Consider the following 27,977-nt stretch of genomic DNA (forward strand, 5'->3'; position numbering starts at 1 on the left):
CTATCTCAGTAACATTTTACTGAGATTTCTGTGATGCTCCAAATGATTATTTAACTTCAGATGGCTAAACAAAATTGCCAATTATGTTTGGTACGAAGAGTATTTGTCGTGTGTATTTATGTGTAGTAAGTGGGACACCAGGGAAAATTGTAAATGATATTTATAAAAGAGATATGACCTCAAGTGTTCCTTAAAAAGTCAACATATACATATGTAAAAACTTAATCTTTATACTAGACAATAAGGGAAATAGACTCATGATTCTAAATCACTTACAGAAGATTCCCACACTTACTATCACTTTGTCATTCTATCTTCCAGTTAAAAAATCAGCAGATATAGACAGCAGTTGTATAAACCCACTATCTATAAAATCCTAGTCTAATACAAAATTTTCCCCATTTTTCTTAATGAAAAGTGAAATGTACTAAAAAAAATTCTAGGATGCTAGACATGACAAGTTATGCCAACCAAAAAAAATATATAATTACTTAGTAAATTATTTCTTGTTTATTAAAATGAGAAAAAATGCAAGCCCCTCTAAAACAACTAAATATTTAAATGATATATTATCTTGTGAATTGAGAGTCTGCCCCAAAAAGATTTTCTGGGAAGAACAATTAATTGATACAAATGTCAGTGCAAATCTGTCAATTTTTTAATTTTAAAGCATATTGTTCAAAGTTTTAGCTTGTGTGCCTGATACAAATCCCATACATTATTTTCTCAGTGACAATAAAAAGCACAGTTTATTAAAAACGGAAGTAAAAATGAAAATAATTTTCTGTAAAAATCGGTCACAGTTTTGTCATTGGTATGTGGAGGTTGTTCCAAGGGCCCATCCAAAGCTCCTCCTCCTCTGACTGCGTGTGGTCACTATGGAATTCCACAGCTTCCTTGGTGCTCTTACTGTCAACCATCGACTCCTGTTCAACTGTGCTTTTCAGCCTGTTCCCCAATGGCTTCACCGCTGTACTGTCAGTCCCCAGTGGGCAAGGGGCAAATGTCACCAGAGTTGGTCTTGTGTTCATTTTCTCAGTAGAAAATGGCCCCTTGGACAACGTGTTCAGGGGGATGTTCTCCTCATGTGTCACTGCCAATTTGTCCAGTTTCTTAAAATGTCTCCCCAGTCGCACGGGGGAAGCAACTTGAAAGTTATCCATGAGGCAGGCACGGCGGGTTCTTACCACAGAACCGTTCTGTGCAATGTATATGTTGCCATTGATGTTGCTGTGGATATTCGGATGGTGAAGACGGGTTCTCTGACACTCGGGAGCACTGTCTTCTCCAGTTGAGCTGGTTTCATAATCTCGATCAACAAATAACTTGATCATTCTTTTTCTTGCCCACTGTCAACATAGAAAAAAATAAGTGAGATAGGGTCAAAGGAATTAAAAGGGCAAAAATGACAATGCCTGTCCAGTTCCAACATTTGCAAAAAAAGCTATCAAAGGTATATAAGTCAAAAGAAGTAGAGGGAAGCAACTCTTTATTTACACCAGTCTCTTTCGCACCAGTTCTTCATTGAGCTTACAGTTTAATAACTTCTGAAGAAAGTGTTGCTTAGCATAAAATGGTGCTCAATAGAAGTATGTATAATTAAAATGAATAATAAATGCTTTTCTTTATAAAATAAAATAAAAAGTGTTGCTGAGTTGGGAAGTAGACATTTATTTTAGGAAGCACGTGTATTCTTTTAGATAAAATTGCTGCTCTACAAGAAAAAAGGGCATATTTATATCTAGCTAAAGATCTAATCCATTGTTTGACAGTTGCTATTCAGGAAAGCGAAATTGAAAGGAACGTATAGCATTAGTATATTCTGTTCAGAAGAGTATTTCCATGCCCAGTAGTGTAAAGATATTTTTAAACCCACATTGTTCTAATTCCTAATTAACCCTTCAATGTTGTTTCATTTATTTTGTATAATTTAGTGATTTTATTCCATTGAAGTGTCCTGGTTTTCTGGGTCATCACATTGAAGTTCATGTTAACTTAAAAGAAACTATTTTCCCATCCTGAAAACTAATTATTATAAACTTTCCTTTTGTAAGCAACTGAAACACAATGGGGATTTTCACAAATTTACTTTTCTCTTATCATTCCACATTAGAAACGGCATGGAGCAAAGGTAAAACAATACTTGGTTATTCTCAAAACAGTATTACAGTTTCAGGATATGTGAATTCCCAGCCCATTGCCCTAAGTAAGCTATGCTTTTTGATTTTTCAGATATATATCTTAAAATTGTTATGGTTACTTACCTATAAAAATTGCATAAATGCTATTACAATTTTATTTTTCTAAATTCACTTTAATTCATATCCACAACAGAATTGTAGGAAATTGAATTTTTTTTAAAAAATGTATTTTAATTAACTTCTAATATTTGAAAGTGCCAACTACAAATCCATTTGAACCTGTTCATGATATTTATGATAATACCTTTGCCAGTTGAAATGTACAGATATGCAAACATGCAAAAGTCGACTTTGAGAGATTTCATTTGTTGCAGGTTGTCCTTAGGAGTTATTTTTAAAAGATGATATAAAAACCCACCATATGTATTCATATAATACATTTCGATAGAGAGGGCACCCTTGTCATATATAATGCCACATTGCATTAACAGAAATCCCACTAGAAAATATGGATTAACTGACTGCATGTCATATCTTCTAAATTACTAATATAGGATAGATGAGTCTGTTTAAACCTATACTCTACGATACACATCTATGTGGGTAGCATATATATTCACTTTTCTGGCATGTTTCTAATCGTAAGTCAGATCAAAATTGTGATCAAGTTCCTCCCTTTCAAGTGTCATTTCAGAGAGCACACAGAAGGCACTGCACACAAGAGCACTCATCACTGCAAAACTGCCACCTACTGTGAGCTCTTCTAAAGGGCTGTGTTGTAACCCTCAGCATTTGCTCCGGGAGGCTTCCTTTGGCTCGCACTCCTGCTTTGGTCATACTCTGGCACCTGAAAGCCCCAGGGGCCTCCAGACTGACTTTCGCTACTACTGGTGCTGCTGGACGATTCTGATTCCTCCTCACTCTCCGCACGTCCTTCCACCGAAGCTGATTCCATGCTGCCCTCCTCAGTCACGTCCTGAGGTTCAAGGTCAGTTGGTTCTTCTATGGCGGCCGGCTCGCTTTCCTCTCCTTCTGCTGGGGCTTCTTCTTCTTCTACCGGCAGTTCTTCTGGCTCTTCAGGCGGCTGCTGTTTTTTACCTTTGACTTCCACGACTTCTTCAACAACAGGCCTTCTTCTTGCAATAAATATTCTTTTCCTCGCCTTTTCTCCTTCTGACTCTGTGGACGACCCTTCTGATTCAGGGGTAGAGCTTTCCTCCTCCTCCTCAGGTGTCTCTGACTCCGACTCCTCTTCCGTCGTCTCAGAATAACTGAACTCGGATTCTGTTTCCGTGTATTCAGTATAGTCGCTTGAGGTTTCCTCCTCTGATTCCACCGTGCTCTCTGTAGCTGCTTCTTCTTGGTCCAGAGTGAGTTTCAAATAATCTTTGTCTTCTTCCTCAAGGCGCCTCTGCCACTCTTCACCCTCAAAGACAACGATGCCTCTTCTCTCTGCTAGCCCTTTAACTTTCTTAAAAATCATTGGGAATATCCTGGCACTCTTCCATGTTGTGTGGGTAGGCTCAGCTGCCGGTGGCTTTTCAATAGTGACAACTACTTCCTCCTCACTAGGCTCTCTAATTTCAACTGTGGGTTTAACTTTCTCTTCCTGAAAATCACAAAAATGCAAGTGAAGTGTCAGCTGCGGGGTGGTTATGATGTGACCTTGTCCCACATAAGTTAAGCAGGAGTGAATCTGCAGGTGACAACCTCATGCAAGTTATATAACTGCTCTTAAGTAAACAACCACATCACTACCTACTGTTTTTCCTACTGTATGTACACAGAACGTGACCTAACAAAAGTGAATTGTTTTATGTTGGCTTGTATTAATGGCAGCAAATTTAATGCCTTCTCATTTTTTTTTCTTATACAAAACTCATTTTGCATCTCATATCGAAGGAGAGAGAAATAATCATAACGCCTTCCCTCTCTCATTTGTAGACTTTAATATTTTTATGTATTTCCTTTACTAATATTTTAAATAACCAGGAAATTTTACTATTTTCTTGACTTTGAACAGGATAGCACTATGGTATTTCTTTGTTGTGTGCATGTTTTTTAAAATAAATGTTTAAATGTTTCAGGCAAAATATAAGAATTAACTATGCACAACTCATGCTACTTTAAACATAATATTTCATTAAATATTGGTGACAATATTTTACTTTTCTCATAACTGAAAGATGGAGACTATACTTTCTACATTGTCCAGCACACATAAAAATATTTGGAGACTGTAATTTCACAAGTTTTTAGGTATGCTGGACAATGTAGAAACAAAAGTAAACATTGTTTTGTGAAATCTTTGATATATTTTAATATTATCTTTATGGGGAAACATTTAAGATTTTACAAAATATAATTTTATTGCAGCTTTATACCTGGTGTCTAACATTTTATAGAAGGATATAAATAAAACTTATATAAAATTAATTTCCTTCTACAGACAAGACCATGGTCAGCATTATTAAATTACTATGGAAAACATGTATTAAGTGAACAGAATTTCTGATTTTTGGAAAATTTTGTAACCTGCTATGCAAGTATGGTTAACAAATTGTTCTTGGATTATTAACCTTACAGAAGAAAATTACAGTAATTACCTCTTCTTCCTCCTCAGCTTCACCAACCACCTCACCATATTCCTCTTGTTCAGCCGGTGGTAACAAGCGACGGCGACTTCCATATTGAGGCATTTCATACCTGTAATAGAAACTTACAACTTTAAACCTTTTTTTTTTTATGTGATCTAGGTAGGTTTTACCATGACTGTTCTTTTTCTTCATCATTCAATCAACAGATACTTATACCTAACTTATTAGGCACCTGGTAAACTAATTACAAAACCAAAAGGTAGGTACTACAACCTGATGACCAATGATTTTTGCCATAATGGTATCCTGGAATAACAATAAAAAGAGTCAAGTTATTTCAAAGTAAGTTTTGGGTAAGTCTTTAGGCATATTGTTCCTTAACTAATTGAAAAAATTTAGGAGACAAAGTAGGTTCTTTCTAAAAGTACAATGGTTTATTCAGAACAAAAAGTCTATCTTTACAGTAAAGCCTTGCTTCAAACATGATCTGTAATGGTCATTACCTTTCTCTACTGTATTTTTAGAAAGCAACTTATGTGTAGAAATGCTTATTACTAAATTCTGAAGTATGTTTTTTAACTTGAGCAAATCTTGAGGGTGACTGGTTAGATGAAATGTTAAAAATATCATATAAACAATGATGAATTCAGGAATTGAGCAAATATGATGTCTGTTTTTCCCCCATTTACATAATTTTGAATAACTTTTACTGTATTCTTAGAGTTGTAGTCAATATTAATATAGAACGTCAAAATGGAATTCAATATAGAAAAATGGTTAAAACCTTACTGAAACTAAAACTAGATATGTTACTTATTTTCAAAGATGCGACAAATAAAATGACACATAACATGAATGGTAGCAATAATCATTTACTAATCCTTATTATTCATAAAAATATGAAGATATTGCATTTAAAAAAATCTGAAAATGTACCCATGCTCATAACTGTAATAATCTTGTCCATATTCCTGGCCAGGATCAATTCCAGACTCCATGGATAACTCCTATTTTTCAAAAAGAGAAATTGTATTTTGAAAACAAATTCTTTTTTATATTTCAGCTCAAAGTCAGATTTCCAGACCTAGAATTCAATGACTCTCAAAATACTCCTGTCAAAATAACTTTAATTACAAATGTTAGTCAAACATATCCAAATGTGTTTTTTTCTGGCTATGATTGTTTTGCACAAAATAAGGTTAAGTTTTTAGAACTGAGGGGGTAAATATGGAATTTTTTATAAAGGTAAATCTGTTAAAGGTTACAGATGAGCCTATCAGTTGTTTTAAAACTATCAAAGGCAGTTAATATTTTACTCTATTTTAACATATTATTAACAGACTTTAGCCTTGAGAAAAATTATAGCGTTATCTTTATCATTGTTTCATTGTTCTAGTTTCCTGCTGTCTTCTAGTACCCTGAAGACTTCTACTTTTCAAAAGCTATTCTAAAGAAAAGATCTGATAATTACATTAACATGTGATATTTCCCAAGGATGTTTATATTTTAAAACATACTAGATTTAATTAAATGTCATTAAACCAATAAAAGCTCTTTCAAAGTTTCTATTTCTAAATTCTGGACAATCATTTTTTTTGTCCAATTCTACTCTTATAGAAAGATGTTTTTTCCTGAGATACACATATGAAGCTAGTTTTAAATAACTAAATTCAATTTTATTACATTTCCCTTTTAAATTCTATTTTAACGTTTAGTAGGTTGAACAAGTTAAATTAACTTTGCCATGAAGTGAGAAAAGGGAAGGAGGAAAAAGTAAAGGTATCCACAGGAAAATAGGTTGGTACTTTATTTTTAAAGTCATCTATTTTTTATAGAATTAATTCTGTTGGTTCAAGAGATAAAAGTTCTCTGAGACCACAAATATATCATTAGAAAAAAAATGAAATTCACAGCCTTAATAATCGTCAGTTGTGCTCTGTTTGCAAACAATCTTTTTTTTAATCTTCACTTGAGGATATTTTTTCCATTGCTTTATAGAGAGAGTGGAAGTGTGTGTGTATGTATGGGGGTGGAGGGGAGAGAAAGAGAGATCACTGTGAGAGAGAAACATCGGCTGGCTGCCTTTTGAATTAGCCCTAAGTGGGGCCAGAGATCAAGCCTGCAACCCAGATACATGCCCCTGACCAGAAATCAAACCTGAAACTTTTTTTTTTTTTTTTGGTGGAGGCTGATGCTCTAACCATTAAGCAGCACTGGCCAGGGCCAACAAACAATTTTTTTTAAGAAAATTTGAATTTGTTGTCGTAATTCTAATCAGAAATTGCTATAAAAAAACTGGAGTTAGATTTCTGTTGAAAAAATAAAACGGCAACACTGGTCTCATATTTTCACATGTCATGAATTTAGTTAGTGGTATTATTCCTTATAGCAATCATGGTCTCTGCTAGTTACTGCTGTGTTCTCAACCATACAGTGTTACTTCTGTACCCAGAGTCACAATAGGATTCCCCATCTGCTCTTCTGTTTTTACATCTAATAAATTCCATTCACTTTATATTACTTCCCTAGATGTTTATTTTAGTGTGCAGTCCCTCAGCTTTACTAATATATGATTTGATGACTGTAGTTTACAAATGTTTTGTGAAACAACTGTAACAGGATCCGTTTTTGCTGTTAAAACTGCTCTAGCTTACCCACCAGAATAGCTAAGAATAAAAAGAAAAAAATCACCAATACCATGGCAGGGTATTGGAGCACTGGACATGGAGCACTGGAACTTTTATATCCTTCTAGAGAGATTATCAATTAGTAAAACCCTTGGGGAAATGATTGACAATACTACTAAAGTCAAATAAATGCATATTCTGTTTCACAGAAATTCAATGTAGTTCAATTTATATACCCCAACACAATTTTGTACAATTGTAAACCAAAATACAGTATTCACAACAGCCAATGACTGGAACCAATGAACAAGCCCACGAGGTAAACACACTAAAACATCACACAACGGAGGTGAATCTCCCACACAGAATGATGAGCAAAAGAAACCAGGTACAAATGAAATCTATTATTCTGTACTATTCCACTCAGGGAAATTAAAAAAATAAAACAGAAAGCTAATATGTATATTAGGAGCCAGGTGAAAAGTTTTCAATTAGCATTCATCACAACTCAGATAACCCTCACGGCCTACGATGCTGCCACTGCACAATGAATGCCTACATTTAGAAAAAAAGGAAATCCTATAATTTATGACAACATGGATGGACAAGCCAGACAGAGACACATACTGCATGGTAACGGTGTCACCTTATATGTGGAATCTAAAATATATTTAAATAAAAAGTCACACTCATAGAAACAGAGTAGGAAAGTGGTTGTCAATGGCTGGGGTGTGGGAAATAGGGAAAGGTTGGTAAAAAGGTTAAAAACTATCAGATGAATCGGGGTCTGAGGTTCTAATGTAAAACATGGTGACTATATTTGATAACATTGTATTCTATAATTGAAATTAGCTTAGAGGACAGAATTTATATGTTCTCACACATAATAAAAGGGAAATAAGTAAGGTGAGAGTTGTGTTAATTAACTAGAGAGGGGTCTCTTTTCACAATGTATACATGTATTAAATCACCACAATTTACACATTAAATATTTTATAATTTTGTCAATTCTAATTCAATAAAGTTGAAATGAAATATATATGTATAGCATTAAAATATTTATCTTGGAAAAGCAAAGAGACCAGGTGAGTAGTCAGGGAAAGGGGAAATAATCTGAGTGTTGAAGTTGACAGTTTTTCTGGAGAGATGCTAGGATGTGTGCGCTCTGTGAATACTCATCTATTATACTGTGTGATTTGTACCCTTTTAGGCTGAAGTTTTATTCCAACAAAAAGTGTACGCGGTAGGAGAGTCGGAAATGAGGTAGAGAAAGACCAATAAGAAACTAGAAAAGGTAAAATATATATATCATATTGGTAGGCATAGAGTTTGGAGGCATTTAATACCGAACGTAATATTACTGGTTTCAATAAAGTGAATAGATCTCGGAAATAATGCTGTTAAACTAATTGTCCAATACACGTTTGATCTAATAACGTTGAAACCTAAATGTCCAGCAATGGAAGAATGGATAAAGAAAATGTGGTATATACAATGGAATGTCGTTCAGCTTTAAAAAGATGAAACTCCTACCATATGCAACACCATGGATGACCCCTGGGAACATATGTTAAATGAAAAAAGCCAATCATAGAAAGACACAAGCAGAATGATTTCACTTTTATGAGGTATGTAAAATAGTCAAACTCGGAAGCAGACAGAATGATCATTGCCAGGGGGTAGGGAGGAGACAAAAGTGGTATAATGTTTCAATTAAGAAGTTCTAGAGATCTACATTTTGCTTATAGCTGACAATATTATTATACACTTAAAAATGTAAGAGAGGAGATCTCAAGTTAGGTGTTCTTACAATTATTTTGAAGCTGAATTTTAATAGCAATAATTAAAAATAAATATTTATGTAAATAATCCAACGGAGTATATCTCAGATTTTAAAGTTAGAATAAAATAAATTTTTTAGACATGTACTTCTTTTTCCTAAAGGAAGAATAAAGCTCAACTCTTGCTAGGTACAACATATATCTGGCATCAGGTGCCTTTAAGAAAATAAATAGAAGCAACTGGGAAGGAACCAGGAAACTTAGCCCTTGATACTATTAGTCTTCTGTAATCTGAGTTGGGAAGGAGGAATAGGAGCCAATAGAAGAGAATAACCTGAAGGGTCCCTCTTGGAGTCCTAGGCCACACATTACTGAAGGGCAGAGCATCACCTCTTCAGAAAAAAAAAATAAAAATAGACCTGGTGACCATTCAGATTCCCGAGTCAGCTGGAAGAGAGACTGAAATGCTCCTTGTAGCCCTTGTTACCCTGAGCAGGTGAATCCCAAATTTAGTACATCATGCTCAGTAGCATATTAAAAAGTGATTTTATGGGCAGATAAAACACTGAATGTTATTTTTAAAATTTATTTTTGCTAAGAGAAGAAAATTTTATATAGAGAAGACATAGGAAATTAACTTCTTGACTAAACAAACAAACAAACAAAAAAACCACAGAAAACTACCATTTACTGATTTTCTTCCTACTATGTTCAAGTTGCTGGGCTGGGAGTTAATATGTTAAATTTTACTGACTACATTTTATAGATGAAATTGATGCTCAGGAGCGTTGCATATCTTGATTAAAGTCTTGCATCCAGTAATTGGTATTTGGATTTTAACACTGAGCTATCATATGAAGATGTCTCCATGGAAATTTTTGCTAAGAATTTATGTAAGTTGAATATTCCTGACACACATCTTCCGAATTATGGAAAGTAAATTTTAACCATGAAATTTCTTTAGCAAAATGAAGATTCTTTTATTAAGGAAATTGAATAGTTTTTTAAAGTAGAGCTTATAAAATACTAAATTTGCCAAAGATGTGTTATATAATATTGCTTTTTTTCTAAAAAAATTTAGAAGTGTAAGCGCTAAATAAATGTAGATAATATATATTTATTCTCTGACTATGCATATCTTTTTCTCATTGCAGAAGCAAATGACATAGGCATTTTGAAATAGATACCCAATGGCAGTATTTTGAATCACATTTAAATGATTAAAAATTGTGAATTATAACCAATTTTTTTTACCTTTTCTTATTCCAGTACAGATGTCTGCATTCTTTCTTCAAACGTTGCCTAATCTAAATCTGATCTAAAGAACAATTCTATGACAAGTGACTGATCAGGTTTGTGAATTATTTCATTCAATGATACCTTGCTTTTATTAGGACTAAAATTTTTGTCTAATTCCCAAAGAATAAAGCAAAAAAAAAAAAAAAAAAAAAAAGAATTTTAGCCACCAGCTAAAATTGTTTGTTTATTTAATTTTAGCCACCAGCAAGCAGTAAGGAGGTGATTTGCTCACTTGTTTATTTATTTATTTTAATTTAAAACCATCTTTTCTCTTTCTTGTGAAATTATGCCACATTGGCAGCTACCCACTCTGCCTACCTATATGGTGGACATTAATGTCACAAAGTATCATGAGGACAATGAGGTTGAAAGGAGAAAGAAAATTGATACCTCTGGTTTAAGAAGAGAAGGCCTCAGCAGTTGTTGTTGCTGCCAAAGGAAATTAAAATAGAAAAAAAGTTTAGAAAAGAATTCAGATGGAAAAGGTAGATTATAACTGAAAAGAGAAAAAAAGGTGACTGTTTAAAACTGGTTACCTTGGGGTTATAATTCATTATTCATGTGATAGCTACCAACAGCATTAAATGATATTTTGACTACTTACATTGGAAGACAACTTAATAAATTATTTTAATTAACATCAAAGTTAAACTTAATAGATATTTTCTGGGCTTGAGCTTCACAGTATGGTGTCATTTGGGGTTCTAAAAGAACTCTAAATGTCAAACAATTCTTCCTAACAAATTGAAACTAATTTTAAATTGCCCATCTATTTTTCTCCCCACATTAAATACAATCAGGTTCATTAGGAAGAAGGGTAGAGATCGCAAAATAATGATACAGTAATGATATATTCATCATCATATTTAAGACATGCTTTCCATTTTTCTTTTTACCGAAATGTGGATTGCCTGCACTCAAGCATTAAGCGTGTCTTCAGAAATGCTTTTGTGATTAGGGATTTTGTCCTTCCTCAGATTTGACAGGAATCACTTGTATCTGCCCATTTCACCCATATATATTTAAAGAAAACAGTCACTATTGGTCTGTTTCAGGATAATTTATACTTTAATCAGATGGGAGCAGCATTAGCAATTCAAATGTTGGGGGAAATAGTTATACAACACGAATCTTAAATAAGCAGTGGGAAATTGGGCAGAGAAGTTCTGAGATACTTCCCCTTCCACCAACGAACCAACTGTTTGAAATGGCCAATAGAATGATTATTTGATTAAACAGATAGACTCTCCATGATAGAGCTAGTCTCCTGAAGGTATTCACTGTAAAGGGTGGGAAGTTTAAGTTAGAGGTTTTCTGATTCAACTTGTTATTTATTATAATTATCCCCCCAAACCAGTTATTCTTAAAGTCATTCATCTAAATTTTCAAACAATTTAGAACTTACATATTCTAAAACATTAGCCCATCAGGTCATATGCTTATTTTATTCTCTTAAGAGAGAAACTGTACATACTGGGTTCTCAGTGACTTCATTGAGAGTAGCACTTATAATGAGGCCAGCCTAAATATTTCTGACCAGAATGCCCAGCTCTTCGTGGTAGACTGAGAATCAAATTTGCACAATAGGAAAGCCAGAGTTTTCTTACAGTCTTAAAAAAAAATAAAAAATAAATCTCTGAGATCTCAGGCTCTACTGTGATAGAATGGAGCCTGGTACTGGTAGAAAGAATAAAAGTCAAGTCATGCTACAGTTTCCAAATTAGATTTATAGACAAATAATTCTGGGGAAATCTCACAATATTGAGTAATAGGAATGCAGGAAAAACTAATGTGTCCCAGAAAAGGTAAGCAATTGATTTTTGTTCACCATTGAATAATAGATTTAAAATCCCCAAAGAAGTCAAACATATAAAAGAAAGGAAATAGTATACTATAGTTATAAGATTTGTTTAAAAAATTACCCTGTTTTTGAAAAAAATATATAAATCAGTCCTTGATGTAATATAACACCATAATGCCCTTACCTCTGATGAATAACCTCTCCTGCAAGGCAGAAACGAAGAAATCAACATTAAACATCTTGCCTTCTTAGGTTAAATAAAATGATAGGTAATGGTGTTTAAAAAGTATGAGAAAAACTGAGAAGGCAATTTTTGCTAAAAATTATCTCAGTAAGAAATACATTTTGTGGCAGCATCAAACAGGAGGATCAAAAGTTTCCTACCTGAATTATTAAAAACAATTATCAGCCTAACCATGTGAACACCAAAACATACACAATCAATTTTATCACAGTGGTGTACAATAACACACTTTGATTCTGTTGTGATCAATTGGAATAAAAAATATTTTACATAATCATCTTGATACATATAAAATACTCACTTGGGGATAATGTGTTATATACATCTATATTGGTTCAGAATAAAAAAATATATATCTCTATGGCTAGAATATATTCTCTCAAGTGTTTGTCAGTTTATTCTAAAAATAGAGAATTCAAAATATTACTAACTTTTGAGAGTTAATTATATTATTATACATGAAGCCAAAAAGTTTTGAAATGTAAGAGCCAAATGTTCAATTTTACATAAAAATTTATGTAAAATTGAGAGGGAAAAGGTATAGAATTCTTTCAATATTTAATGTCACTAATTATGAATATTTTAAACATATTGTTTATTAAAGAGTTGACCTAAAGCATTAAACTGGTGCTGATGACCATGCCAATATGGAATTAAACAACTAGCTTCAATGAAGATTTGTTATGAGGAGGTAAGTACATAACTTTCTAAAGTCCAATGAACACTTGTTTAATTACAAGGCCTTCACAAAATAAATCTACTTATCTGGAAGCATCGTTAGTGGTTAAGGCATTGCTGATTGAAATGGTGGCGATATAATAATAGTTACTTAATCCAATCAGCAATTTATTATTTGTAATAGTTGGTGCTTATGTGGTTCTGCCAGTAGTTATGGTAATGATAATTCTCCTAGAACATTTAGAAGTTTAGACATTTTCAACTTTTACTAAATTTGTATCTTTCAGAGATATAGAAAGCTCATATTTAGATGTTTAATATCAATGCATAATATAAAATGCCCAACCAAAGCTGGATTTTATTTTCTAAGATATTTAAACTGCCTCTTTTCTTTAGCAGTAGTTTCTATAAATATGCCAAATAAAATATCGATAGATGATACTGATATTTTACACTACTCTTCCATTGATTTTTTGTTGCATTTAATTTAGTTATTTGTATTGTTTTAGTTCAAAGGCAAAAAATTTAGAAGAGGACATAAGAGAATCAGTATGTATAATTATCTGTGTGCTTTCAATTAACATGACACCCTTTCAATTTCTATAAAACCAGTCATACAATATGGATATATATTTCTGTGTATTATATCTTTTTAAATTAAGGAAGCTATATAGTAATCTGTGTACTTTAATAAGGTATCTAATATAATTCTTTATGCACTAATTGAAGCATAATAAATCAGCAGGGGAAAAGGTGCTTTTTTTAGAGTCTGGTTGTCAGTTTGTGGAGGCTTAAGGATTGAGGAGAGAAAAAAATATTCTGTCATGTTCAAAGAATATTAGGATAATAGGTGTCATGTAGAAGACTTTCTAATTGGCTTTTAAGATGAAGAAGAGAATATCTAAATATAATGTCAAAAACAGGACTAAATATAAAACACAGGTATGGGTGTTTCATTTGAAAAGTATAAAATACTAATACATTTTAAGATTATATAAATATTATAATGTTATAGAAAAGAACAATGTAACATTTTGGTAAGGCTATAGGTAAAATTGTTATTTTGATTTCTTAGAATATTTCTTTGGTAATTATTTAGAGATTTAATTAGAAGTTGATATAAAATAGCTTAAAAACACACACACTCACATTAAAGGCATACACAATTGAGAATAATACCTTGTCAGACTCCGCCAAAAAGTACAAGTTCTCATGCATAAGACCAGCTGCCAACAAAAACTCCAACTGAAGTTTTTCAGTGAAAGAGAGAAAAAAATCATATGCAAGAACCCCAAGAAAGAAATTACTCTTGATTTGGATGAAAGGAATCAGAAGCAGAGGAACTAATAAAAATAATTAAACTTACAAATTCTTTTTGATTCTCATTATTATTCATTAGGGAGGTCAGACTAAATTCTTGAAGAAATATCACACAATATAAGCACTGAACAAAACCTTTGCAATGATGCATTGTTGGTCCCTGAACCTAAATATACTTACTTGATAATGTTAATTATCAAGCAAGACTTTTGCTTAAATGTTGGAATTGTGTTTTCATCTGTGCAAACTTATACTTCCTAAAATATAAAAATTACAGAGTAAAACAAATGATTATACTTGTATTCAAAGTGGGGATTTCCAGTAAACAAAATTAATCCATGAATTCAATAGGAAAAACAAAGTGATTACTTGATGGTTTAGTGTAGCTTCCGTTAAGAAGATAGGAAGGTAGTTCTTAGCTTAGCTGATGCCTTTAAGAGTTTAACAAATTGAACTGTAACATAAACAACCACTACAACTAGAGAAATTTTTGTCTAGAGTACAAATTTTTGTCGTCTTCGCCTAAAACAGAGTTAAGGTCTATATAAAACTGATAATAGTCCACCAGATATATTTCCTCTTGATTTCTATTTAAACTTTTTATATACTATAGACTCAACAGTAGTTAGGAATAACGCCATAATGCCCTCTTCTAAAATTTTAATAGATAAGCAGATTTTATATTATTGATAAATTAATAAAAATATAATTTAAACCAGAGAAATACAAAAATTATTCTAAATACGCATTTGTAGACATTTACTTAACCTTCTTTTGATGAATCTGATTCAAATTTCTTTATTAAATAGGAGATAAATATTTTCTTTGAAGGAGCCTCATAATAAAATTATAATTAAATAGATGATGTAATAATGTGGACAAGTGAAACTAAAGAGCACTTTAAACATCTGTGGAAACAATGAAATGTCTTACAAAAGTCAAGAACTCAAGATTTATTTTCATTATAAAGAAGGAAAAAGAAAGCACAATGAGAAATAAATAGCTAAGACAGCAATTGAAAAAAAAGTAAAAGGTTTATCAAGTGTATAAGCATACTAGTAAGATAAAAGCAAGCCAGAGTAAAGGATGTTCTCATAAGAAAATAGATTTCTATATCTTATAGCACCTGGGTTTTATTTTGAAATACCGTAATGTCTGTCATCTCCTATGTTTTAAGATAAATAACATTTAATTTGGTAGTATTTCTTCTTACCAAATGCAAAAGTTTCAAGAAAATTACAGAACCTATGATATTTTTTAGCTTCTTTGTAACAATCTGCTTTTTTCTTGGAACACTCATATAAAACTATGGTGAAAAGTAAAAGTTACTGCATTAACATGATAAACAAGTCATTGTTTTAAATTGGATATCTAACTTTCATGCCCATATAGTCCCATTAAAAAAATAGATTGAAATTACTTACTTTTTAAATAAATGTAGACAAATGCTACTTCGTAGTTAAGAAAATTAAGGTAAATCTATGAGTTAGTAATGATGAGGTTAATAATATTTTAAATTAAAAGTGAGGAAAAAACAGTATTGCATTGAGTTTAGGGAAAAGAATGGAATCTTCTTTAATGTTCAAATTTGCCTCCACTCGAAGACTATGTTCAAAAGAGTTGTTCAGTTAAAACAGGAAAAGCAACATTACAGTGAAGTAGATTGAGTGTGAGATTGTTTTTCAAATTCCTCGACAATATTGTGCAAATTCTCCTGGTTTTGTCCAGATGTTATTTCCATTTTTGTCATCTCTGAAGGGTGATTAATTTCAAGTTTTGGAATGTGTGCTGGGGGATAGTTTTTTTCTATATGACTGTACATATTAGCTACCGACTTTTCAAGTTCTGCTAAGTTTTTAACATGTTTGAGGATTCCTTTTGGTTCTCTTTGAGGATCTGCATTGCACACTGTTGTTGATGTTGATAGCTGTCCCCCAGAGGACTGTATTTCCTTGGCTGGTGCCACATTGACAGTGCGTTTAACAGCTGGTACAGACACACACTTAGTGGACAAACCTGAAGTTGAAGGAGGGAGTGGAGAAGGAAAAGGGGGAGGTGGTGGAGGAAGAGAAGGATGTGAAGGGAGAAGAGATAGAGGAGGAGAAGAAGTAGAGAAAGGAGAAGGGGGAACAGAAAGTGGAAGAAGTGGAGGAATAGGAGAAGGACTAGAAGGAGGAGAAGAAGGGCAGGAAAGAGCAAAAGGAGTAAGAATAAGAGGAGGGAGGGGAGGAAGGGGTGGAGGGAAGGGAGGAGGAGAGATGTTTGGTGGATGGGGAGAATTTTCGAAAATGTTCCTCTTGGTTTCAATAGTCAACATACAGCTGGGTGTCTCTCTCCTAAAGAGCGGAGCATTTAAAACGCATGACATTGAAGGAGAAACTTCCAAGGAACAGTCAGGTTCTGATCTAAGTTCCACAGTTCTGGAGACAGTTGGCAGAGTAGAGAATGTGGAATGAGACCAAGGAGAAGAAAATGAAGAGTCTGAAGGTAGAGATTTCAACTGTTCTGTTCCTTGCATGATCAGTGATCCACCTCGCCTTGCCTCTTTTTCTGTTACACTTGTATCTTCAGCTATAAGCAAGGGATGACTGCTACCTCTTGTGTGTGGATACGTTTCAGTGCTTTCATTTCCCGCTTTCTGCCTGTTGCTTGGCCACTGATCCAGAGCTATGCTTTCCGGTCTATTGGGAAGTTCCCACTTGGGTCTCTTAGGTAAACGGAACGTCTGATTCCATAGCCTTTGAATCTTTTTTCGTGGGCCCCTCAGAGACTCATTCTTGGCTTGAGTTCTTGGTAAAATAGAGCCTATAGAATCTGTTCTTAGTGAAAAGTCCGAATTTGTTGATCTTTGATCTACATTTTCCTTATAAAGGGTACTGTGGGTATTTAAGGCATCCTCATCAGATATCAATGTGAGCTTTCTTGCAGACGTGGGCTGGCTGTTCTTTAGTGATCCTGCTACATAAGCCTGCTCGTGAGCCTCAACAGTGTTGGAAGGAAAGGGCATCGCCACGTGCTGATGTTTCTGGTCTTCTGAGACTGACTTATTTCCCCTGCTTTGTTGGAAATGGTAGAGAAGGTAAAGACTTGAAAGAAAAGAAGATAATGAAATGTAAGGAAACAGGTTGTGCCATAGCTTTCATGAGAAAGATGTTTTTATGGTTCTCATTACTACTTCAAAATATAAAATGCCAGATAACACTAATCTATTGAAGCAAAACATTGCTTTCATGTCCCTGTTCTCAAAAAGACAGGACAGAAAAGCTTGAGAGCTGTGAGTAGCATAAGAAATATTCATTTTTCCCCCAAATGTATCAATCTGTACACTGATTTTTTCCCAGTTATTTTGATACAGCCAAGTATCCATGACCACACATAACAGTTCTCTCATGTATAAATCATAATTCCCCAAAATTGCAGACTAGCATTTTGGTTGATGGTTGCATATCCTTTGCCTTGGTTGAGGATGCTGAGAGCCAACTGTTTTGGGGAAAGGATCCTTGGCTGTATCTGATTCATAACTGTCCATTATCTCTCATCTCAGTAATTCTGTCCTGGAGCTAAGAGTACTTCCTTTACTGAGAAAAATCCCTGCAAGAGAATACAGAAATGTTTTTCCTATTCTCCCGATTAAGAGAATTAAAATCCCCAAGCACAAATGAGAGAATTTCTCTTGCAGCAGATTTCAAAATCACAATTGAGAAATTGAATTTACATCAGAATCTTGACAGGGATTATTTTCTTCTACTTAAGTTTTGCTTAATCAGTTAAAAAACATATATTTTAGAGATAAGAGAGGGACTGTTGATATTTCTTTTGAACATGACCTGGGTCAAATTTTAGTCAAGACTCGTTTTACTGAAAAAAAAAAGGTTAATAAAATATGGTTTTGATATCACTGGGAGATTATCTCATATATGGAACTGAGTCATAGTGGCTGTTCATCATAAATGAAATTGAGTAAGTCAAAGGGCATTCAGATGAAAACATTGGGACCCTTTGCTCAAAAGTTCAGAGTGACAGATTTATTTTTGTGATTGCTTACTATTTCCCCACATAGAAGAAGTTAAAAGGGAAATACTTTGAATAAAATAAAATAGCCACACTGAAAAATTAAGATGACCGGTGAATCAATACAATGATATATAAAGCCAAAGTTGTTATTGTGACACTTTATAGAGATACAAACTGCAAGGAAGGATTCTCACAGGTGGACTTAGGGTACCAGGACCACCTGAATAATTTAGAAAGTGCAGACAACATAGATTAAACAAATTAGACAGGAAACACTTAATTTAAAAAAAGTTCTTTTTAAAAAATGGGTTTGACATTATATAGCAGATGTTTTTGTGTAGATCTGTTCTTGATTTAATTTTTCTTGGATTTTCCCAATTACAGTGGGGCCTTGACTTACGAGTGTCCCGACTAACGAGTTTTTCCGAGATACGAGCTGTCTCTCGGCCGATTTTTTGCTTTGAGTTGACAGAGTAATTTGAGTTAACGAGCTCCTTAATGAGCTCCATCACGGAATGAATTAAATTCGTAAGTCAAGGCCCCACTGTATCTTTATAATGATATCACTTGATTGAAAGATAAAATACATATATAACAAATTAAAAGCAAGGAGAACTTTGAAACTCCTCTTAGTAGACACAGGTACTATCAGTGGAAACACTACTTTGATAACTCATGCGATTTCAAGATATCAAAAGTGAATGAGGTGTGGAAGATATGACTTCTATTTAAAGAAAATGGCTCCACAGTAAAAGATGAAGATTACTATTAATAGAGTAAAACAGTACTTGATCTATTTGATTGCATCCTTTTTTAATGCCTTTGAATTAGAATAATATTATTTACTTACTTATGCCTATGTATCCACAGGTAAGAAAGAGAAAACGTGACAGAAAAAAAGAAGTTTTAACTATAGTTCATTGAAAATGATTATGAAAATACTAACAGGAACTAGACTTAAGCACTTAATAAGTATATCAAAAAAAAGAAAATGCATGTTTTTCTATCTTCTTTGTATTTATTCATTAGAATAATATGTAATGTTTTAGATTAAAATCATATGGCATTTACTTGGTTGTCTTATCACATAAAATTATATCTAGCTCTCTTGTAAACATAGGTAAAATTCACTTCTATTAAACATGAATGATTTCACTCCTAAAACAGAAAATTTAAATGAGATTCTAAGAATTGCATCTATGTTCTACCTAAAAAATATAAGACACAGTATTTTTTGGAAGAAAGTAAGTATATAAACACCGTACTCTTAATGACTATTACAGAGTAATTATTGAATCTACATGAAGTTATTACTTCATGAAGTTTTTCTAGGAAATGACCTTTGATAGTTTTAAAAACATTTGTCTATAATTCATTTTCTAGTAACATGATTAGAATCCCTGTACAAAGTTTAGAATAGATAATTTAAAAATTGGTTAAAGATAATTAAATTGTAGAACTTAAAATACTTCAATAAATATAAGAATAGTAAAATCCTCTATGTCAATAATTTTTCAAATAAAAACAGCCCTTACGTGTTGCTATTTGAAAATTATTACCATTAAACTATATTGATTTCAGATGATGTTATTGTATACCTGCTTTCATTAAATAAAAATGGATATATATCACTTACTAATTTCATATAAAACACACTTAAATTTATACCTAAATCTTTTTTTAGTTTCTAAACATTTTTGCCAGAGAAAGATGGTTAATCAAATCATATTGGCTCAATTCCTACATTCACCAATGAGACCATTATTTTCAACTTATGAAAAAAATGATTAAAAAATTATATTTAAGGCATAAGTCCTCTATTATTATTTTAGAAATAGAATGACAAGCATTAAAATGTTTTAAATTTAATTTTAGCATTAAATACATACATTAATACAGTTAACATTTTAAACTATTCTTAATATAACCTTGTGTAATTGTATTAATATGGCAAATAATATTGATGTAAATGTTTAAAAGTGGTTTTCCCATTAAAAGGTAAATTTTACAATATTTGAAGCTTGCTTTATTCCTACTAGTAAATGCTAAAAATATAACAGTAGAATGTGTTTAAGAACCTCAACTTGAACCAATTCCAGTTAATAAAAGGTTTTCTGGATTTAATTTTATCATACTCAACATTTTATAATATCCTTGGTTATTTTGCACTCTGTGTACAGAAATAGTTACCCTTGAATTTTAAAAATATAGTCAAATTAAAAATCTCCAAAGGGATCAGGTTTTGAGTGTGCAACATTATAGGAAGACCTGTGTAGTCTTTCAAAAAGAATGTAAAAGTCTCTTTCAAAGATAATGATTAATATTGCTTAGCGTTTTCAAACGGTGTAGAGGAAATATTAACCTATCACAGTCTCTTTTGAGAAGAATATGATAAAATCTTCTAAAAGTGATCTGGGTATTTAATATTTAATTACTTTAATTCAAATTTCAACTATTCTATCACATTGTAAAATAGTATGTTAGAAAAGTCTATGACTTTAGACAATAGAATTGTTTTATGTCACCAAGCAGGAGTTGGCTTTTGATACCAAATCAGGAAACACTATATTATGATAGTGCTGTCTTCTCATTTCCTATGACAAACACTTCTTTCAGAATCTGAGACTAAATATAATGTTTAAGCTTTTCATCTGCAAATGCCTCCTCATATTGAAAATATTCTTTATTACTTTTTGTTCTAAAAAATCTAAGAAAGCAGACTGCAAATTGCATTTTTTTCACATCAAATTGAAACTAAATACTCACCACAGAGCATCAGTCAGAACGCATTTACTTCTAAAAGGCCCTGAAAGTTCTACTTACATTGTGCTGTCCCCAACTTCTTCGTAGAGATGTGCGCCTGGAGGTGGCGGTGCTGGAGGTGCGGCCACTGGGGCCGGGGCAGGAGCTGCTGGCTTGGGCGGGGGCATCGCAGCAGCAGCAGCTTGGAGTCGTGCTGTCTTGGTGCACTCGGCTTGGCGTCTTTAGTAAAGTAAGCATGTTTTTGTAAAACTATTTTAGAAATCATATGCTTAGCAATAGGCTACCTTTTTATAATAATGTACAGTTATCAGAGAAACTACCCAGTAAAACAAAACAAAACTTTTGTACAAGTATTTAAACTTATACACTGATATAATTACAAATATTACAGGATATTCACAAATACTCCCTCAGAGTTCTTGAATATATTTACCCCTCGATAATGGGTAGAATTCATTTGGAATATCTGTAAAGTTAAATGATAATATTAAAGGGAGAGAGCAAAACATAAGAATGTGAATGACAATTGGTAGTTGTTTAACGGATCTCTTTCATAATGCAGATAGAAGATATATGATTTTATCTTTCATCTATTTAAGTAAGAATAATTTTATTTGAAATATTTTTGACATTTGTTTACAGAGGCTGTGTTGGAGGGAGAATTGGTTGGCTCTTATTCCTTTAGCTACCTAGGAAAGCCTGTCATTCTTGCATTTGAGCAAAGCTGTTCTTTTTTACCGTCCTGCACACTGACTCCTAATTCCGTCCTCAAAACCAAGATATCAAGGGTAGAAGCTATCAGAGCAAACTTTCTTTTTCACATTTCCTCCCGATAACATCTAATTGTGTAAAACCAGCTCAATTCTATGTATATAAACCACAAGGAAATTTGACCTAAAAATCATCTACCTACTGCAAATACAGACAAATAAAACATGGTTTGGGCAGGTTGACTACTTTAAAAGTATTCTCTGGGGTTTCTCTTTTCATATTACATAAAATTATGAGCAATATATTAGTCATCATACTTACACTTTAAACCTGTTTGGGAAAGCAATAAGTAAGAAGAAAAAGAGAGAAAGTTACATTAAAAATATTGCATTCATAATATTCTAATATTTGACTTATTCTACATTATGAATAATTTACTGGCCAGACTCTGACACAGATTTAATGACATAGTACAGAAACTTTCAGTTCAGAAAGTGAAAATGGTGAGCACTTCAATATTACTGTCATAGTCATATAAACTGTTAAAATATTTATTACACAAAACAAAGAAATGAACTAAATTGAATAAGAGAAATTGTATTAAACTATGGGTTTGAGAATTTCAACTTTGATAGGGAAATATTAAAAATGATCTGATCTTTATAATCAGCTCCTTGGTTTACTAGTACTGGGCTTGAAGACTGCTAAAGAAATAGGGAGAGTTGAGGAGTGAAGTCAGAGGAATAACGGTGTGAGAGATCCCCTTCGTCTCTCCCCTTTAAGTTTCAACAAAGAATTCTCTGCTCAGCACACAAATACTTGGGAGACTGCATATTGAAACATAAAGGTGGGCAAGTGGGAGTCAACTGGAGCGGCAGCAAGGGAGAGGGGCTCAAGGAGCCATGGATGCAGCCCTGCAGCGTGGAGCTCACTGCGGGCTCTGCCTGGAGAGGGGAGGAATCAGGTTGTTGTTGGCCCTCCCCTTCAGCTGGGAAGAGCAAAGAGATTTAGTGAGCATTCCTGCAGGGGTGGGCAGTACTAGCTACAGCTGAGCCCAGTGACCCAGGCAGAGAGGAAGCACAAACGTGTGACCACAGTTGTCTGAAAGTGGCATTCCAGACAGAGAAAGCTATGGAACCTGGCCACCTCCCATGAACCTCCCAGAGCTTTGCTCCCTTCACCCAATGTGTCAGGTTGCAGAGCACATTATCTGCCAAACACGAGAACTGGTACCAAAGCAACACCTTTTCCCTGAGCGAAGGGCACAACCTACAGCGAATTCCAGGATCTGGTGGAGGCACAGAGGGGATGACACAGATGTCCATTCATTGTCACCGCTAGGAAGGAAAAGCAACAAAGGAGGTGCTGGGTTCCCCCATCTCACCCGGTCCATACCCACACATAATGGCTGCAAGGGACAGCACTGGGATTTTACAGATTTGGACCTCCATTGCCCACTGCATTCCCCTGTGAGGCTGGTTCCCTAAGACTTGGGTGACTGTATCTCAGGAGAGCACCCATCTTCCCAGGGAACACATGTCATTTTCCACCATTTGACAGAGATCTGAACAGGCAGAGAAGTGCAAAAACATGTGGTTCAACATCATCTACTGAAAAACAATAGAAAGACTTAACAGTCTACTAGAGAAATGCCACTCATACATAGGTGTCTAGATAGAGAAGGAACCCATCAAATACCATGCATAACCAAAGTAACGAGGCAACTCATTAAGAAAATGAAAAATCTCCAGAAAATAAACTTAAGAAAGACATGGAAATATGTGCTTCAAATGACAGATAACTTAATATTGAGTTCTGAAAAAAACTAAACAAGATACAAAAAGCAACAAAAAATACCAACCCCACACAGATGGGCAGTTTAATGAACTCAGACGCAAAATCAATGAACAAAACAAGTATTATATCCATAATAAGCCAGAAATAAAGCAACTATATATATGGGCAAATAATTTTTGACAAAGAAGCCGAAAATACAATGGAAAAAAGAAAGCCTCTTCTGTAAATGGTGCTGGGAAAATTGGAAAGCCACATGCAAAAAAATGAAACTGGTCTAGTTTGTCCCCATGTACAAAAGTTAATCCAAAATGTATCAAAGAACTTTATATAAGATCTGAATAAGTTATTAGAAGGAAACATGGAGTGCTAAATTTACAAATCTTGATCTTAGAAAGGCTTTATGAATTTGACCCCAAAGGCAAGGGAAGTAAAAGCAAAAGTAAATGAATGGGATTATATCAAACTAAAAAGCTTCTGCAAAGCAAAAGAAACTTCCAAGAAAACAAAAAGGTTAACTGAATGGGAGATGATATTTGCAAGCAACAACTCCAAAAAGGAACTGATATCCAGAATATATAAAAGAACTCATGCGACTCAACAGCAAACATTAAATCTAATTAAGAAATGGGCGGAGGACTTGAACAGACACTTCTCCCAAAAATATATACAAATAGCCAACAGATACATAAAAAAGATGGTCAACTTCACTATTAAGGAAATGCAAATCAAAACTACAAATGAGATACCATCTCACACCTCTTAGAATGGCTAATCAATAAGACAATAATAATAAGTGTTGGAGAGGGTATAGAGAAAAAGGAACCCTGGTGGGAATGTAAACTGGTACAACCACTATAGAGGTTCCTAAAAAAATTAAGAATAGAGGTACCATATGGCCCAGCAAACCCTCTTCTGGTTTGTATCTGAAAAATTTGAAAACATTTATTCACGAAGATATATGCACCCCTATATTCACTGCAGAGTTATTCACAGTGGCCTAGACATGGAAACCTTTGATAAATGATTGAATCAAGAAGATGTAGTACGTATTTGCAATGGAATACTCATCCATGAAAAAGTTGAAATGATGCCATTTGTGACAACATGGATGGAGTTTGAGAATATTATGCTAAGTGAAATAAGTAAGTCATAAAAAGCTAAGAACCATATGATTTCACTCATGTGGGATATAAGATGGAAAGTCATAGATGCAGCAGCAGAGGGAGTGGATTGGGAGTAATAAAGGGTAAAGGAGTTTAAATACAAGTGTTAGAAGATGATTGACTGTGAGTACTAGGCACTTAATACATTATACAGATCATCTATCATAGAAATATACATCTGAAACTTATCTTATTAACTGATGTCACCCCAATAAATTTAATTAAAAAATAAAGGAATAGAATTAGTCAGCAAACTCTGATTATACTCTTGGCCTCACTTAGAACCTGAAAGTTGCTACTCCTGGGCAATGAATTCATGGCACTTTTAAAATATTTGCTTCTTTGTTTTCCATGCATTGAGAATTTAAAAGACACATTTTGATATTAAAAAACCCATTCATTCCAATCTTATTTATAAGCAGAATATTAAGGCACAAAAGTTAGACTTTTAAAAATAGAATTTTACTTTGAAACATGAGCAGTGCAAACTCATTTTGTTTTGTTATGCTAATCTATAAAAAAGCAACTAAAATTAATTCATAGTTTTAAGTTGATTACTGAACTAAAAATAATTAAACAATGTATCTACAAGTGTTCAAATATTAGGCATATTAATTTTTTTTTTTTTTTTAATATATTTTATTGATATTTTACAGAGAGGAAGGGAGAGAGATAGAGAGTTAGAAACATCGATGAGAGAGAAACATCGATCAGCTGCCTCCTGCACATCTCCTACTGGGGATGTGCCCGCAACCCAGGTACATGCCCTTGACCGGAATCGAACCTGGGACCTTTCAGTCCCCAGGCCGACGCTCTATCCACTGAGCCAAACCGGTTTCGGCAGGCATATTAATTTTTTAAAAAATTTCAGACACTGAGTTTAATATCCAGTTTTTGATCATTGCACTGTGTGTCAAAATTTTCTCGCCCTACCCGGTTTGGCTCAGTGGATAGAGCGTAGGCCTGGGGACTCAGGGTCCCAGGTTCGATTCCGATCAAGGGCATGTTCCTTGGTTGTGGGCACATCCCCAGTAGAGGGTATGCAGGAGGCAGCTGATCGATGTTTCTCCCTCATCGATGTTTCTAACTCTCTATCCCTCCCCCTTCCTCTCTGTAAAAAATCAATAAAATATATTTTTAAAAAATTAAAATTTTCTCAATGACAATATTGCTAGTAAGATATAAAAAAGTTCTTTTGGAAATAGTTGAATAAAACATGGTAGCCACAATATAAACTACATTTAACATGAATATTAACATTTGGTTGATAGCTTAATAATTTAAAACAATTTATCCAGTATTAAGTGTTTTCATTGGCTTTAATTATGGCATAACAATTGATTTGTTAAGGATGCATGGAACTCCAATATATCAACCTAAGTGTTATATCTGCTCTTCACATTACTTTTGTGATTGAAAATAGTCCTATAACAGCTTGATGTAGAGCATACTTTTTAACTTTAAGATTGGGATGATCTTTTCTTATTTAACTCAAAAGAAAATTCTCAGTGTTTGAGAACAAAGACAATGGTAAAATAATATGTAAGAACTTTCCCTGTAGGTATTTTAAATGATGAATAGCAGTTCTACCATTATTTCTTACTGTTTGTTATAACAGCAATTTATATGATGTATTATTCTTTTTTATTTAGTTTTATTTAGTGGCACCCACAGGGCTATCTCTCTTCTTAACCCATTTCCCAATATTCTCACCGAACAGTGAGCATCCATGAATACTCACTGTCTGTAGCTGACCAAAACCACCAGGACGGCAGGAATGCAGCAGAGGATGATGATGAAGGCCAGAGCCAGCAAGGCCCCTTCTGTGTAGCCTAGACTCTCTCCTCGCTTCTTGATGCTGGTCACTGCCTCTGGAGTCCGGATCTCCAGAATGCGTCCTCCTTCCCCATAATGCGGTTGAAAGTCCTTATTGATATCGAGCAGTTTGCCATCCAAGAATCTTTATTGTTAAATAAAGAGTAAAATAAATAATATTAAAATAAAATCTTTTGCAAATCTAATATTTTTAAAAGAAACATAAACTCAGAGTCTTATGAATCAAAAAACACATAAAAAGCAACAGAAATAAAAAAGAGTAATAACATATCTATGTACACATCAACATTATTAATAACAATGACCCTTAATATGCATACAGGCTTGGGAAAAGTCATTATCAATATCACTGAACTTAATATCTCTATGTTGAGATTATTAACATTATTATGTTATGCTGGTGGAATCTATAATAACAAAAGCATAGTATGCTAATTAGACCAGATGTCCTTCTGGATGAAGCCGGGGCTGTGAGGGAAGCCCGGGTCCTGGGTCCCAGAGGGAAGCCAGTGCCAGCAGCTGGGGGAAGGAAAGCCTACTCTTGCACGAATTTCATGCATCAGGTCTCAAGTAAAACATAATATTCTAATTTTTATAGCAGAGCTTAAAATTACATTCCAGCATTTTATTTCCTTGGGTCCTTAGAATAATCCTATAAAATCGAACATCACATTATTGATTTACTGCAGACCACAAAGCTATACAGTTATTGAAACAAATCAGACCACCAATTCAAGCCTTCAGACTAAAATATACTTGTATTCCACACACCATCTTAAATATCAACACTCAAATATCAAACTAAAACAATGGTTTATAGGCAAAAGGTAAACAAATTAAAAGGTATTTTCTGTTTAGAAAGAAAAGACAATAAGTAATGCAGATAGTAATCATTGTAATCAGAATGACGAGAATTGGCGGTCAATTTAATCCACTAGTTCTGGCAAACACATCCTCTAAGTAATGCAATTCCAACTATGGGCATTGTATTGGGAGAGGACTCAAGGAATAATTGCTACTTAATTTTATTAGCTTGAACAATTTTGTTACATATTTTATCTATAATAATAAAAGCATAATATGCTAATTAGACCGGATGACCTTCCGTACGAAGCTGGGGCTGCAAGGGAAGCCCGGGTCCCGGGTGCCAGAGGTAAGCCAGTGCCGGCAGCCGGGGGAAGGACGGCCTACTCTTGCATGAATTT

The 27,977-nt window shown here is 33.8% G+C and overlaps 1 protein-coding gene and 1 non-coding gene across 2 annotated transcripts in view; both read right to left on the reverse strand.

Annotated features, from left to right (window-relative positions):
• Positions 1-629: 629 nt before the first annotated feature.
• The window catches only part of PCDH15 (protocadherin related 15), a 632,895-nt gene continuing 605,547 nt past the window's right edge, over positions 630-27,977 (reverse strand). Inside the window, exons 30-37 of the mRNA XM_070432784.1 lie at positions 26,678-26,896; positions 22,298-22,306; positions 21,326-21,484; positions 12,431-12,449; positions 10,836-10,874; positions 5,675-5,745; positions 4,748-4,847; positions 630-1,349 (exon numbers count right to left, since the gene is read on the reverse strand). Coding sequence (XP_070288885.1) covers positions 798-1,349; positions 4,748-4,847; positions 5,675-5,745; positions 10,836-10,874; positions 12,431-12,449; positions 21,326-21,484; positions 22,298-22,306; positions 26,678-26,896 — 1,168 coding nt within the window. The 3' untranslated portion in view covers positions 630-797. The remainder of the gene's footprint in view (positions 1,350-4,747; positions 4,848-5,674; positions 5,746-10,835; positions 10,875-12,430; positions 12,450-21,325; positions 21,485-22,297; positions 22,307-26,677; positions 26,897-27,977) is intronic.
• LOC139022251 (U4 spliceosomal RNA) lies at positions 7,784-7,917 on the reverse strand. The gene has a single exon (XR_011473635.1). It is a non-coding gene; the product is annotated as a U4 spliceosomal RNA (small nuclear RNA).

Source organism: Myotis yumanensis, unplaced genomic scaffold (assembly GCF_028538775.1).
Source record: "Myotis yumanensis isolate MYYU_CA2020_CCGP unplaced genomic scaffold, mMyoYum1.0.hap1 SCAF_13, whole genome shotgun sequence".
In the NCBI taxonomy this organism is placed as follows: Eukaryota; Metazoa; Chordata; class Mammalia; order Chiroptera; family Vespertilionidae; genus Myotis; species Myotis yumanensis.